Source organism: Panthera leo, chromosome E2 (assembly GCF_018350215.1).
Source record: "Panthera leo isolate Ple1 chromosome E2, P.leo_Ple1_pat1.1, whole genome shotgun sequence".
Classification (NCBI taxonomy): Eukaryota; Metazoa; Chordata; class Mammalia; order Carnivora; family Felidae; genus Panthera; species Panthera leo.
Genome location: NC_056693.1, coordinates 6,983,112 through 6,994,704, shown reverse-complemented (window position 1 = coordinate 6,994,704; position 11,593 = coordinate 6,983,112). Strand labels below are relative to the sequence as shown.

At 54.0% G+C, this 11,593-nt stretch overlaps 1 protein-coding gene across 2 annotated transcripts; it reads right to left on the bottom strand.

Moving 5' to 3' along the window:
• Nucleotides 1-5,719: 5,719 nt before the first annotated feature.
• On the bottom strand, nt 5,720-11,307 carry LOC122207991 (sialic acid-binding Ig-like lectin 14). Of its 2 annotated transcripts, XM_042918484.1 has the most exons (7): nt 11,125-11,303; nt 10,672-11,046; nt 10,170-10,448; nt 9,795-9,842; nt 7,127-7,384; nt 6,881-7,016; nt 5,720-6,746 (listed from the first exon to the last, which is right to left on the bottom strand). In XM_042918484.1, the coding sequence occupies exons 1-7, from the start codon at nt 11,159-11,161 to the stop codon at nt 6,677-6,679; spliced, it is 1,203 nt and encodes a 400-aa protein (XP_042774418.1). In that variant the 5' UTR covers nt 11,162-11,303; the 3' UTR covers nt 5,720-6,676. The 2 variants fall into 2 exon arrangements, with proteins under 2 accessions (XP_042774418.1, XP_042774417.1); XM_042918483.1 differs by lacking the exons at nt 5,720-6,746; nt 6,881-7,016 and having other exon boundaries at nt 7,196-7,767; nt 11,125-11,307.
• Between the last annotated feature and the right edge of the window lie 286 nt (nt 11,308-11,593).

Sequence of the window (11,593 nt, the reverse complement as noted above, 5' to 3'; positions counted from 1 at the left end):
TGTGTCTGCCTCTCTCTCTCTGCTCCTCCCCTGCTCATGCTCTGTCTCTCAGAAAGAAATAAACGTTAAAAAAAATTTTTTTAAGGGTGCCTTGGTGGCTTAGTCATTAAGCATCTGATTTCGGCTCACGTCATGATGTCACGGTTTGTGAGTTCAAGTCCCACATCAGGTGAGCATGAGCCCCGCTTCTTTCTCTCTCTCTCTCCCTCCACCCACTCTCTCTCTGTCCCTGGTGGGATTCTCTCTCTCTTCTCCTCTCCTCTGTCTCTTCCCCTTGCTTTTGTGCCCTGTCTCTCTCAAAAAAATAAAATAAAAATAATATCTTTAAAAAATATTTTTAAATGTGTAAGTAAATTGAAAAATATGTCATGTTAATGGGTTTAAAATAATACTGTATAAAAGTCAAGTCCACCTAAATTCATGTGCAGAATCAGAGCCATATATCAACCAATCCCCCGGGGTGATTTTTGAAGAACTTGATATTTTCATTATAAAATTTATATTGGAGTAGGGATCCGTGGCTGACTGAATCAGTAGAGCATGGGACTCTTGATGTCGGGGTTGTGAGTCTGAGCCCCACATTGAGTGTAGAGAATACTTAAAAATGAAAATATCTTTAGGGGCACTGGGTGGCTGAGTCACTTAAGCGTTGACTCATGATTTGGCTCAGGTCATGATCTCGCAGTTCCTGGCTTCAAACCCCACATCGGGCTCTGAGTTGACAGTGTGGAGACTGCCTGGGATCCTCTCTCTCTCTCTCTCTCTCTCTCTGCCCCTCCCCTGGGTGCACTCGCTCTCTGTCTCTCAAAATAAATAAACATTTGAAAAAATAAAGTCAAGTCCTGAGACCTAAGTCACAGTTCTTACTAAGACTCATGAAAAAACATGCATCTGCACACACCAGGGGGGGGCTAAAGTTGAAAAGCCTGGTTTTATCCAGTGTTGGACAGAATGCAGGGGACCCAGACCTCTTCAGACCCTGCTGGTGAGAATGTCAATGAGCACGGTCACTTTGCAAGACTGCCTGACAGGACGGCGGGTCCCCTTAGTCCACAGTTTCATTTTGTGCGGTTTCAGTTCCCCTGAGGTCAGCTGCGGTCTGGATGCTTTTTCCTTAGGACAACCAGAAGGTCAATGGCAGCCTAGCGCTACATCACAAGCCTACCTCATTCCCCTCCCTTCGTCTCAGAAAGTAGCGCTTGATCATCTGCATCGTCGCATTCAGAAGAAGGGTGAGGACAGCACAAGTGGAAATTCTGAGAGAGAGACTGAGAGATCACATTCACATATGTTATAGGACAGTATATTGTTACCACGGTTATGCTTTGTTATTACTTCAGCCGGTTCATATCTCACTGTGCTTTGTATGTAACTTTATGATAGGTTTGTAGAGAGAGAAGAAACATAATATATATAGGATTGTTGGTTCAGGCATCCCCTGGGGGTCTTGGAACATACGCCTGACACAAAACACCCTTGGGTTGAGTGCTGGGGATGCGGGGAAGAAGCTTTTGTTCTCACGCTGCGGGAAAGGACATCAGCTTGCCTGTGACAATCACGCATCACCCTCAGGAAGCCTCCCACGTATCATGCTGGGTTGGCAGCTTTGGGTTCTCTGCAGTGAGTAAGTGTGAGAGATCCGGTCACCTTCTGTGGATGTTAAATCTGAGAAGGATGAGGGGCGCCTGGGTGGCTCAGTCAGTTGAGCATCCAACTCCTGATTTTGGCTCAAGTCGCGATCCCAGTGTCTCCGGATTGAGCCCCGCATTGGGCTCCGCGCCGACCGTGGAGCCTGCCTAAGATTCTCTCTGGGCGCCTGGGTGGCTTGGGCACGTAAGCGTCCGACTCTGGCTCAGGTCATGGTCTCACGGTTTGTAAGTTCGAGCCCCACGTCGGGCTCTCTGTTCTCAGTGCAGAGCCTCCTTCGTGTGCTCTATCTCCGTCTCTCTGCCCCTTCCCTGTGCTCTCTCTCTCTCTCTCTCAAAAATAAACATTAAAAAAGAAAAAGAGTCTCTGTCTCTCTCTCCTGCCCTCTCCCACTCTCTCTCTAAAATTAGAAAAAAAAATTTTTTTTAATAAAAAAAGTCTGAGCAGGGTGAGGGATTTGCTGTGCTGGTTTGTACCATAAAACTGAAATCTGCCGCTGTAGCATAAAACTGAGATAAGACAGTCAGGTGCAGCACAACTTGCCAACGTTTCAGTGAGACAGAGGCCCTGGGAACGGAGTGGTAACCCCCGTGCCTGAGCATATGGTGCGTGCGGCCGGGCCGAGGTAGGGGGAAGCGATTCTCAAGGGCTCCAACCACCACAGCTGTGCACCACGGGCAAGAAGAGAGAAAACCCAGGGGGCTGTGCCTGCTTTCTCGTCTGGCTTCCACTGGGCGGCATTATCCGTCTCCTGTTCCCATTCTGTCTGGTTTATAGAACGGTTTCGTTTGGGTACGGAAGACAGAACACAAAAACGAGTATTTTGGCCATCTTGACCCTTTTGTAAAGTTATTTATTTTTGAGGTGGGGGAGGGGCAGAGACAGAGAGGGAGAGAGAGAACCCCAAGCAGGGTCCCCAGTCCATGCAGAGCCCAACACGGGACTCAGTCCCACAGCCTCCAGATCATGACCTGAAGCGAAATCAAGAGACGCTTAACCGACAGAACCACCCAGGCGCCCCTGGACCATTTTATTTTATTTTTTAAAAAATTTTTTTAACATTTATTTATTTTTGAGACAGAGAGAGACAGAGCATGAATGGGGGAGGGTCAGAGAGAGGGAGACACAGAGTCTGAAACAGGCTCCAGGCTCTGAGCTGTCAGCACAGAGCCCGACGCAGGGCTCGAACTGACAGACCGCGAGATCGTGACCTGAGCCGAAGTCGGACGCTTAACCGACTGAGCCACCCAGGCGCCCCATAGACCATTTTAAAGTATACACTTCAAGTGGCACCAGGGTGGTCCAGCGGGTTAAGGGTCCCACTTCGGCTCAGGTCATGATCTCACGGCTCGTGGGTTCGAGCCCCGCGTCGGGCTCTGTGCCGACAGCTCGGAGCCTGGAGCCTGCTTCGGATTCTGCGTCTCCCTCTCTCTCTGCACCTCCCCTGCTCATACTTTCTCAAAAATAAGCAAATGTTTAAAAACATAATAATACATGAAGTATACACTTCAACAGTATTCAGTACACTCAGCCTGTTGTGTAACCATCACCATCACGCATTTCGAGCACTTCCTCAAGTTCCCAAACTGAAACTCTGTACCCAATAAACACCAACTCCCCATTTCCCCCTCTCCCAGCCCCTGACAGCCGCCATTCTACTTCCTGTTTCTGTGACTTTGACCACGGTCCATGTATCTGACATTTTCTGTCTGACTTCTCTCCCTTAGCATAACGTCCTCAGATTCACCCACGCCGTGGCACGCGTTCGAAAGTTCCTCCGTTTCACGACTGAATAAGGTCCCATTGTGTGTATACACCTCATGTGGTTTATCCATGGAGCCACGGATGGACACTGGTCGGCTGGCAGCTATTGAGGAAGAAGGAGCTGCGAACACCGATGCACAAAGATCCGTCAAAGTCCCTGCTTTCCATCCTCTGGGCATCTATCTGCCTAGAAGGGAAATTGCTGGATGGAGCAAGGTTAGAACTTTGAAACATGCACACGGGGGGGCGCCTGGGTGGCTCTGGTGGTTACGCGTCTGACTTCGGCTCAGGTCATGATCTCACAGTTAGTGAGTTCGAGCCCCACATCGGGTTCTCTGCTGTCGGCAAGAGCCAACTTTGGATCTTCTGTCCCCTTCTCCCCCTGCCCCCTGAGCGTTCCCTCTCTCCGAAAACAAATACAGAAACTCAATAAAGTCTGGAAAAATTAAAATATTAAAAGAAACACAAACATGGTGGTGGGGATGTGAATTCACGTGACTATTGGGGAGAAGGCTTTCATGATATTCTCTGCAGCTGATTACACGCCTTCCTCGTGATGGAGCAAAGTGCTAGCGTTCCTTCTTTTTCAGCGAAACTTTCCTATCGGGGGCGCCTGGCTGGCTCAGTCGGTGGAGCCTGCAACCTTAGGGTCATGAGTTCACACCCCACGTTGGGCATGGACCCTACTTAAACAAATTTAAAAAATCATATAAATAAATCATCACAAATAAAAGCCAAACCCCGGCAACAAATGCAGTCACTGTATTTTTTTTTTTTAATGTTTATTTATTCTTGAGACAGAGAGAGACAGAGCATGAATGGGGGAGGGTCAGAGAGAGAGGGAGACACAGAATCTGAAACAGGCTCCAGGCTCTGAGCTGTCAGCACAGAGCCCGACGCGGGGCTCGAACTCACGGACCGTGAGATCGTGACCTGGCTGAAGTCGGACGCTTAACCGACTGCGCCACCCAGGCGCCCCTGCAGTCACTGTATTTTAGAATAAACAGATGGCAGGATGTCCTACCTACGATACTAATTAAAAGCAAAAACTGGGGTGCCGGTGTGGCTCCGTCGGTTAAGTGTCTGACTCTTGATTTTGGCTCAGGTCATGATCTCATGGTTTGTGGGTTTGAGCCCTGCATTGGGTTCTGGGCTGACACTGCGGAGCTTTCTTGGGATTCTCTCTCTCCCTCTCTCTCTCTCTCTCTCTCTATCCCTCCCCTGCTCTCTCAAAATAAATAAATCAACATTAAAACAAGCAAAAAGAATACCAAAACCAAAAATGAATTACTGATGCATGGAACAACATGGATACACCTGAAAAACTTAAAACTGAGAGAAAGAAGTCAGACCCTAAAGCTTGTGTAGTATCTGAGCCCCCATTCGTCGCGCACAAAAAAACCACGGGAGCTGCGGATCTGCAGGGACAGAAGAGAGGGAGGCCACAAAGCCCAATGCCTTCAGCTGGGCACTCAAGGCTCCAACATTTCTCACCCCGCCTTCTCTCCCACGGTGATCCCGTCTCTGGTGCTTCTGGAACTCGTGCCACGCGGCGGGCAAGGGGCCCTCCCCTTCATCTGCCAGGGCCGTCTCAGGTGTTGGCACATCTCCACCCTGACTGCCCGCCCACCGCTCACCCTCCCCACCTTAGTGGTGGAACCTGACCTCCAGGAGGAAGTGGAAAGAATCTGTAGGTTGAGCTTGGTGGGGGAAGCAAGGGTGTTGACACAGGTAAGCACTGATCGAGTTGCACTCTTTAGATTTGCATATTTTACTCTATTTAAGTCAGGCCCCCAAACACAATGAATACACGAAAAGTCTTGGTTAGAAACTGTTCAGCAAAAAAGAAGAGAAGACTAAAACATAATTTTGCTCTAGAAATTTCTATAGACATTAAATGATAAAATATGTCTCACTTTTAATCAAACTCGTGTATACATTTTTTTATTTTTTTTAATGTTTATTTATTTTTCAGAGAGAGAGAGAGAGAGAGAGAGACAGTGCGAGCGGGGAGGGGCAGAGAGCGAGGGAGACACACAGTCAGAAGCAGGCTCCAGGCTCTGAGCTGTCAGCACAGAGATTGACTTGGAACTCGAACCCACAAACTGAGATTATGACCTGAGCCAAGTCAGACGCCCAACGCACTGGGCCACCCAGGCGCCACTGACTTGTATTTATAAGTACACATGATGTTCTGGGGGTGCCTGGGTGGCTCAGTCGGTTAAACGTGCAACTCTTGATTTAGGCTCAGGTCAATGACCTCAAGGTTCATGAGTTCAAGCCCTACATCGGGCTCTGCACTGCCAGTGCAGAGGCTGCTTGGGATTCTCTCTCTCCCTCTCTCTTTCTCAAAATAAGTAAATAAACTTAAAAAATCCTGTGATATTCTCTTGCAATTATTATGAGGTAGGCGTCTTTCGAGTGGGAAAGACGTGTTCCTGACTCCACTGTGCATTGACGTCTACACTGAGCAGGAAATCTGGGAGACCAGAAAGTCGGGGGTTAGGCAGGTAACTTCTGGGTCATGAAAATAAGCCTGAATGAAGCTCATTCCCTTCGCAGGGGCAGGGCTGGGGATGGAGAGGAGGAGGGTGGGAGGGGTGACACCAGCAAGGAGGAGCAGGCTGAACAGAAGGAGACACCCACAGGCACAGACGGGGGAGAGGGGGTGCCCGTGGGGTGTGTACTAGTCAGATTGTTTGTTTCCTGTATCTTGTGACTTTTGACGTGTTAAAAATCTTGCCATCCCTGGGGAGACGGCCCCTCCAGGCCGGGCCGGGTCTTAAAGGTAGCAGAGGGCTCAGTCCCTTCAGAGCAAACCAACCAATCCCCAGCCCGTGTCCCCCAAACACCCCTTTTCTCTCACTCCCACGCCAGGCCGCCATTTCCCCTGCCCTAAGACACCCAGGACAGGAACCAGACACCTAGAGCCACCCCTCTAGGCCAAGGCCCCCCCAGAATGACTCAAACTAGCTGGTCCCGAGCTGCCCTCCCGGCCTGGCCTTTCCCACAGGTCTCTGTCGTCTCTGGCGAGGCCTCCCTGCACCTGCTTCTGCCCCTGCGGCCCTGAATGGCATGGCATGCCACAGCACCTGCTGAAACCTAAGTAGTCCCTTCTTCTGATGGCGTGGCCTCCCCACATTGTCACTCAGTCCGCTCTCCAAATTAAACTCCCAGGAACTGAGCAGGCTTGAGTTGAGAGCTTCCAGGAAGAAGCTGACCACGAGGGCCCCATATCTGTCCCTCTGGGCTCCAGGGCCACACCTCAGTCCCGTCTCCAGAAGGAGGGAGGCTCAGTCTGGACTCTCAGCCCCGCTTCCTGGCGGCCTCCACACCTGCAGGGACAACATGGGCTCAGATCAGAGAGTTGTCCTTTTCATTCTAACTCCAGGCGGGTGGGACAGCTGCGTCCCACCTGGAACTCAGGGACTTCCTGGAGACTGCCCTGGGGAGGGACGGGCCCGCTCACCTGGTGTAGTAGATCCAGGTGAGGCCATAGGTGAGGAGGAAGCCAGCCCCCATGAGGGCCCCTCTGAGCAGGGTGAGGACCAGGGGCCAGGAGCCCTCTTGCTCATCAGTCACACAGTTGCAGGAAGACGGGCTTCCTGGCGAAGCGGGGGACAGAGGATGAAGTCCTGCCCGCAGGCCCCAGGCCCTTCCACATCCCAAACACCCGGCCAGGCTGTCCACCCCCACAACCCGTGTTGCAACTCACTCTGCACAGAGAGGCTGAAGGAAATGTGTTGGGAGCCCAGCGGGTGCTGAGCCTGGCAGGTGAATTCCCCTTCATCTCCAGCCCCTACGTGGGGCAGCTCCAGGACCCCGGGTGCGGAGGGCTGGGAGGGGCTCAGGGCTTTCCCCTCCTGGGACCAGCTCAGCACGGCAGGGGGATTGCTGTCAGCCACGCAGACCAGCCGCAGGAACTGGCCTTCCAGGACCGGCAGCGACATACCGTTGCACAGCGTCTTGGGGACTGGGTAAGAGATTCACCACAAGGCGGGTGGAGCCGTGACATGAGTCCCTTCCGGATTGTGCCCGCAGAGCCAGAAGTGGAAAGATAGGGCCATGCCACAAGGGCTGATGGCGGGGCTACTCGTGGCTGATTAACGACCCTGGCGGTCAAGTCAGGCCACCAGAAAGAAGGGGGGCTGCGCTGAGGTGGGGAGGGTGAGCCGTGGGCGGGCAGCTCCTGTGGAGATGTGCCAAGACTTGAGGGCCTGGCACGTGAGGGGAGGAACACCTGCGCCTGGGCAGGGAGAACCAGGACAGACACCGTCCGGATGGATCCCAGTGGGAGAGAAGGCGGGGTGAGCCTTGAGGGCCGGACTGAGCGCCTTGAGCTTTGCCCTGAGGTTACTGGGAAGCAGTAGGGGCTGTAAGCAGGGGAAGTGCAGAATCAGCACTGGGTCTAGAGAGATCCTGCTGGGGCCAAGTGGGGAGTGCAGGGGAGAGATTAACCAGGAGGCAGGGAGGCTGAGGAGGAGGCTGAGGCGAGGGTTCAGGGTCCAGGAGCAGACTGGAGCTGGGTCTGGGGCCAAGGGCAAGAAGAGGGGAATGATTTGGGAAGTGAGGTCCTCGAGACTCCCCGACCCGTGGGGGGATGCTGGCAAGGAGGGGACTAGAAAGTTGTGGGAGGCACCAGGATAGGGTCAGGATAGGGATGGGGGCACAGGTGGAGACAGGGACAGAATGAGCAAGCCCACGAGAGTGCAGACAGAAAGAAACAGGGGTCCAGGCCGGAGCTGTGGGGAAGGGGAACATGAAAGGGTCCACCAGATCAGAGAGGCAGGAGAGCAGACAGCAACTCCAGCCCAGGGAGCAGAACCTGGAGAGTCAGAAGGTGGAAGGGAGGCTGCCAGGGAGCGGGGTGAGGGGAGGGGAGGTGTGGGGGGGAGGGGAGGGGAGTTGGTGCCCGATGGACACAGTTTCGGTTCTGTGAGCTGGAGGGAGCCCTGCAGACTGGTTGCACAACACCGCGAATGGACTGGACATTGCTGAGCTCTACCCTTAAACACGGGGAAGGTAGTAAGTGTTACCTATGTCTGTTTCACTACAAGTGACATAGACTTTGGGGCACCTGAGTGGCTCCGTCACTTGAGTGTCTGGCTCTCGATTTCAGCTCAGATCTTGATCCCAGGGTGGTGGGATCGAGCCCCGCGTAGGGCTCTGGGCTGAGCTCGGAGCCTGCTTGAGATTCTCTCTCTCTCTCCCTCTGCCCCTCCCTCCCTCTCTCTCTCTCTCTCTCTCTCTCGCTAAAATAAAACTTAAAATGAAGTTAAAAAACCACAGACCTTAAAACTAAGGAACAATGGAGAAGGTCAAAAGGAACCAACGTCCAGTTATAGAACAAATAAGTCACGGGATGTAACGCGCAGGCACGGAGACCGTAAGTAATAGCGGTACCCCAGACTTGAAAGCTGTTGGGGCGCCTGGGTGGCTCAGTCGGTTAAGCGTCCGACTTCGACTCAGGTCACGATCTCGAGGTCCGTGAGTTCGAGCCCCGCGTCGGGCTCTGGGCTGATGGCTCGGAGCCTGGAGCCTACTTCCGATTCTGTGTCTCCCTCTCTCTCTGACCCTCCCCCGTTCATGCTCTGTCTCTCTCTGTCTCAAAAATAAATAAACGTTAAAAAATTAAAAAAAAAAAAAAAAAAGAAAGCTGCTACGAGCGCAGATCTTAGATGTTCTCACCACAGGAAAAAAGAACAGTAACTAAGTGTGATGAGGGATGTTCACTGGACTTGCTGTGGTGATCATGTCACAATACATGCAAACACCAAATCATTACGTTGTATAGCTAAAAACGAACACAACAATACAACGTTATGTGTCGATGAGTCCTCAGCCAAAGTAAAACATAAATAATACACACAAACCAGAGAAAAGAAGAGGCAGCAGCCAAAAGCAATACAGGATCCAAGATGAGAGACGCTGGTGAGGTGGGTGGGGGGGCAGACCCAGACCACAGGGCTGAGGAGTGGGCGAGGGGTCTCGATCCCCAAGCCCTGAACCCTGAGCCCTGAGCACGCAGAGAACCAGTTCCTATCACAGCCCCAGGGAAGAGAGGATCTTTCCTGCCTGTGTTGTGTCCCTGCAGATTGTGGGTGGTCATCAACTGCGGTGTGGCTGAGAGGGGTGGGCTTTTGCCCTTTGTTCCAGAAGCCCCGTAAGTGAAAACCTTGGATGGGGTGTTCAGACTTCCCCCAATGTCCTCCGGGAAAAGGATCCCAGGCCTGGATCCCTCTTTCCCCCATTGCCCTCTGGGACCCAGCCCTCCCTCCAGCACTCATGGGAGACAGTAAGCCAGATGGTCCCTTGCTGGGAGCTGACCCCCCACCCCCACCCCAGGCCAGGCCCCAGCCCCCAAGAAGACAGTTCTTTCCTACCTGTGACATTGCTGAAGAAGATGCTGATGGTGAGGTTGTGGGGGGCATCTGGGGTAGAAAGATATGGTCCTGCTTCAGAGGTGAGGATTGGGATGGAAGCTGACCCAGCACCCCCAGAGGGGTGGGGAGCACTGTGAGGGGGTGGGGAGCACTGAGGAGGGGTAGGGGTGCATTGGGAAGAGGTAGAGACACTGAGAAGGTAGGGAGCACTTGCAAGTGGTGGGAGCACTAGGAAGGGGTAGGGGAGCACTGGAAAGGGGTAGGGAGCATTGAGAAGGTGGGGATGGCCGTCCTTGCCGTCTCCCCTCCCTCTACTCCCAGGACTGCTCAAACCCCACTGCCCTGAGGGACCCAGCCCTCCCCCCCAGCACTCACAGGAGACATTGAGCCGGATGGTTCTTTCCACGGTGGCCTGAACTTCTGGCAGTTTCACCTGACAGGTGAGGTTGGTGCCATGGTCCTGCGGCCTCGGGGTGAAGGCCAGCACCGAGGAGTGCAGGCTCTCGGGGTCCAGCGAGTCCAGAGCAGCCCCCACCCAGGAGAATGTGAGAGGTCTTCCCCCTCCGCAGGACCCCGGCAGGCTGCAGGCCAGCTCTGTGGGCCAGCCAGACTTGAGGGGCTCCGGGAAGTGGATGTCAGGTTCCTGTGTCAGGGCTGAGGAAGAGACAGGGAGGTGCCCGGGCCCCAGGGAGGTGGGGACCCACGGGGTGACCCTGAGAGGGTCCGGGCCTCAGGGCCCAAGCTGACCCCGGGCCCCGTTATCTCTTCCAACCGTCCCAGCCCCAAGACCCAGAGCAGGGAATGTTCCGGCGTCCTGTGCCTGCTCTAAGAGGGGGTGTCCACATCCCAGAGCCCTCCCCCGGGGCCCCTGCTGTACCTGCCACCCGCAGAGTCATCGTCGTATCTGTGTAAGTATATCTCACATCTTCTCCTCTCTCCACTCGGAAAAAGTAGACTCCCTCATCACTCCTCATGGCGTCTCTGATTCTCAGGGAGCAGTTGTAGGCCCAGGGGTCCCCGACGAGGTGGAATCGGCCCCGGGCCTCTGTCCTCACTGCTCTCTGTGGGTTGTTTGTAGCCACCAGATAACGGTTGCTTGAGGTGTCCCTATCCCGGAACCAGTATATGTAGAGCATCGTCCGGGAATACCCCCACTTCCAGGGGTAGGAGAAGGAACAGGGCACGTGGACACACAGACCCTCCTGCACGGTCACGGATTCCTGCACTCGGAGCTGGTACTCTGGATCCTCCCCTGGGGGGACACGGAGGCTCAGCCGGGGCTCCAGCCCCCCCCCACCTGTGCCCAGCCCTCCTCCCGAGGCCCACTCACCCCCGAACAGCAGGGGCAGCAGCAGCAGGGGCACCATGTCTGCACCGGCCAGGGCAGGAGCCCGGATCCAGGTCCTTCTGTCAGGGAGGGAAATGCCCCAAATGTGGGGTGAGGCCAAGGAAGCCCCAACAGGAAGCCGTGTGTGACAGAGCTGTGGTCACCACGGAAGGGGAACTTGGGCAGCACAGGCTGTGGGATGGAGGGGAGTAGAGCGGGGCTGAGAACTCATCTCCTCCTGCCTCCCTGCCTGTTGCAGGTGGAGCCCGGGAGTTACTGGAGATGGACCGAGGCCTGTCTAGACGGATAAGGCCCCAGAACGGTAGTAGCCCTTTCCTCGGGCACCATGTTTGCACAGGGAAGAGAAGGGAACACCACCTGGCTAGCTCCCTGGGATGGGAGCCCATGGGCGCTGGAAGAGATCAGACAAATGCATTATCACACGACGGGGCTCTAAGGAGAGGCTCCCAGG

What these genes read in the sequence shown, in the direction of transcription:
- LOC122207991 (XM_042918483.1), bottom strand. Translation starts at nt 11,161, where the DNA reads ATGGTGCCCCTGCTGCTGCTGCCCCTGCTGTTCGGGG. An exon ending in CATCCGGCTCAATGTCTCCT is followed by an intron (nt 9,843 to 10,169) that starts GTGAGTGCTGGG and finishes TTTCTACCCCAG; the next exon opens with ATGCCCCCCACAACCTCACC. An exon ending in CTTCTTCAGCAATGTCACAG is followed by an intron (nt 7,768 to 9,794) that starts GTAGGAAAGAAC and finishes ACTGCTTCCCAG; the next exon opens with TAACCTCAGGGCAAAGCTCA.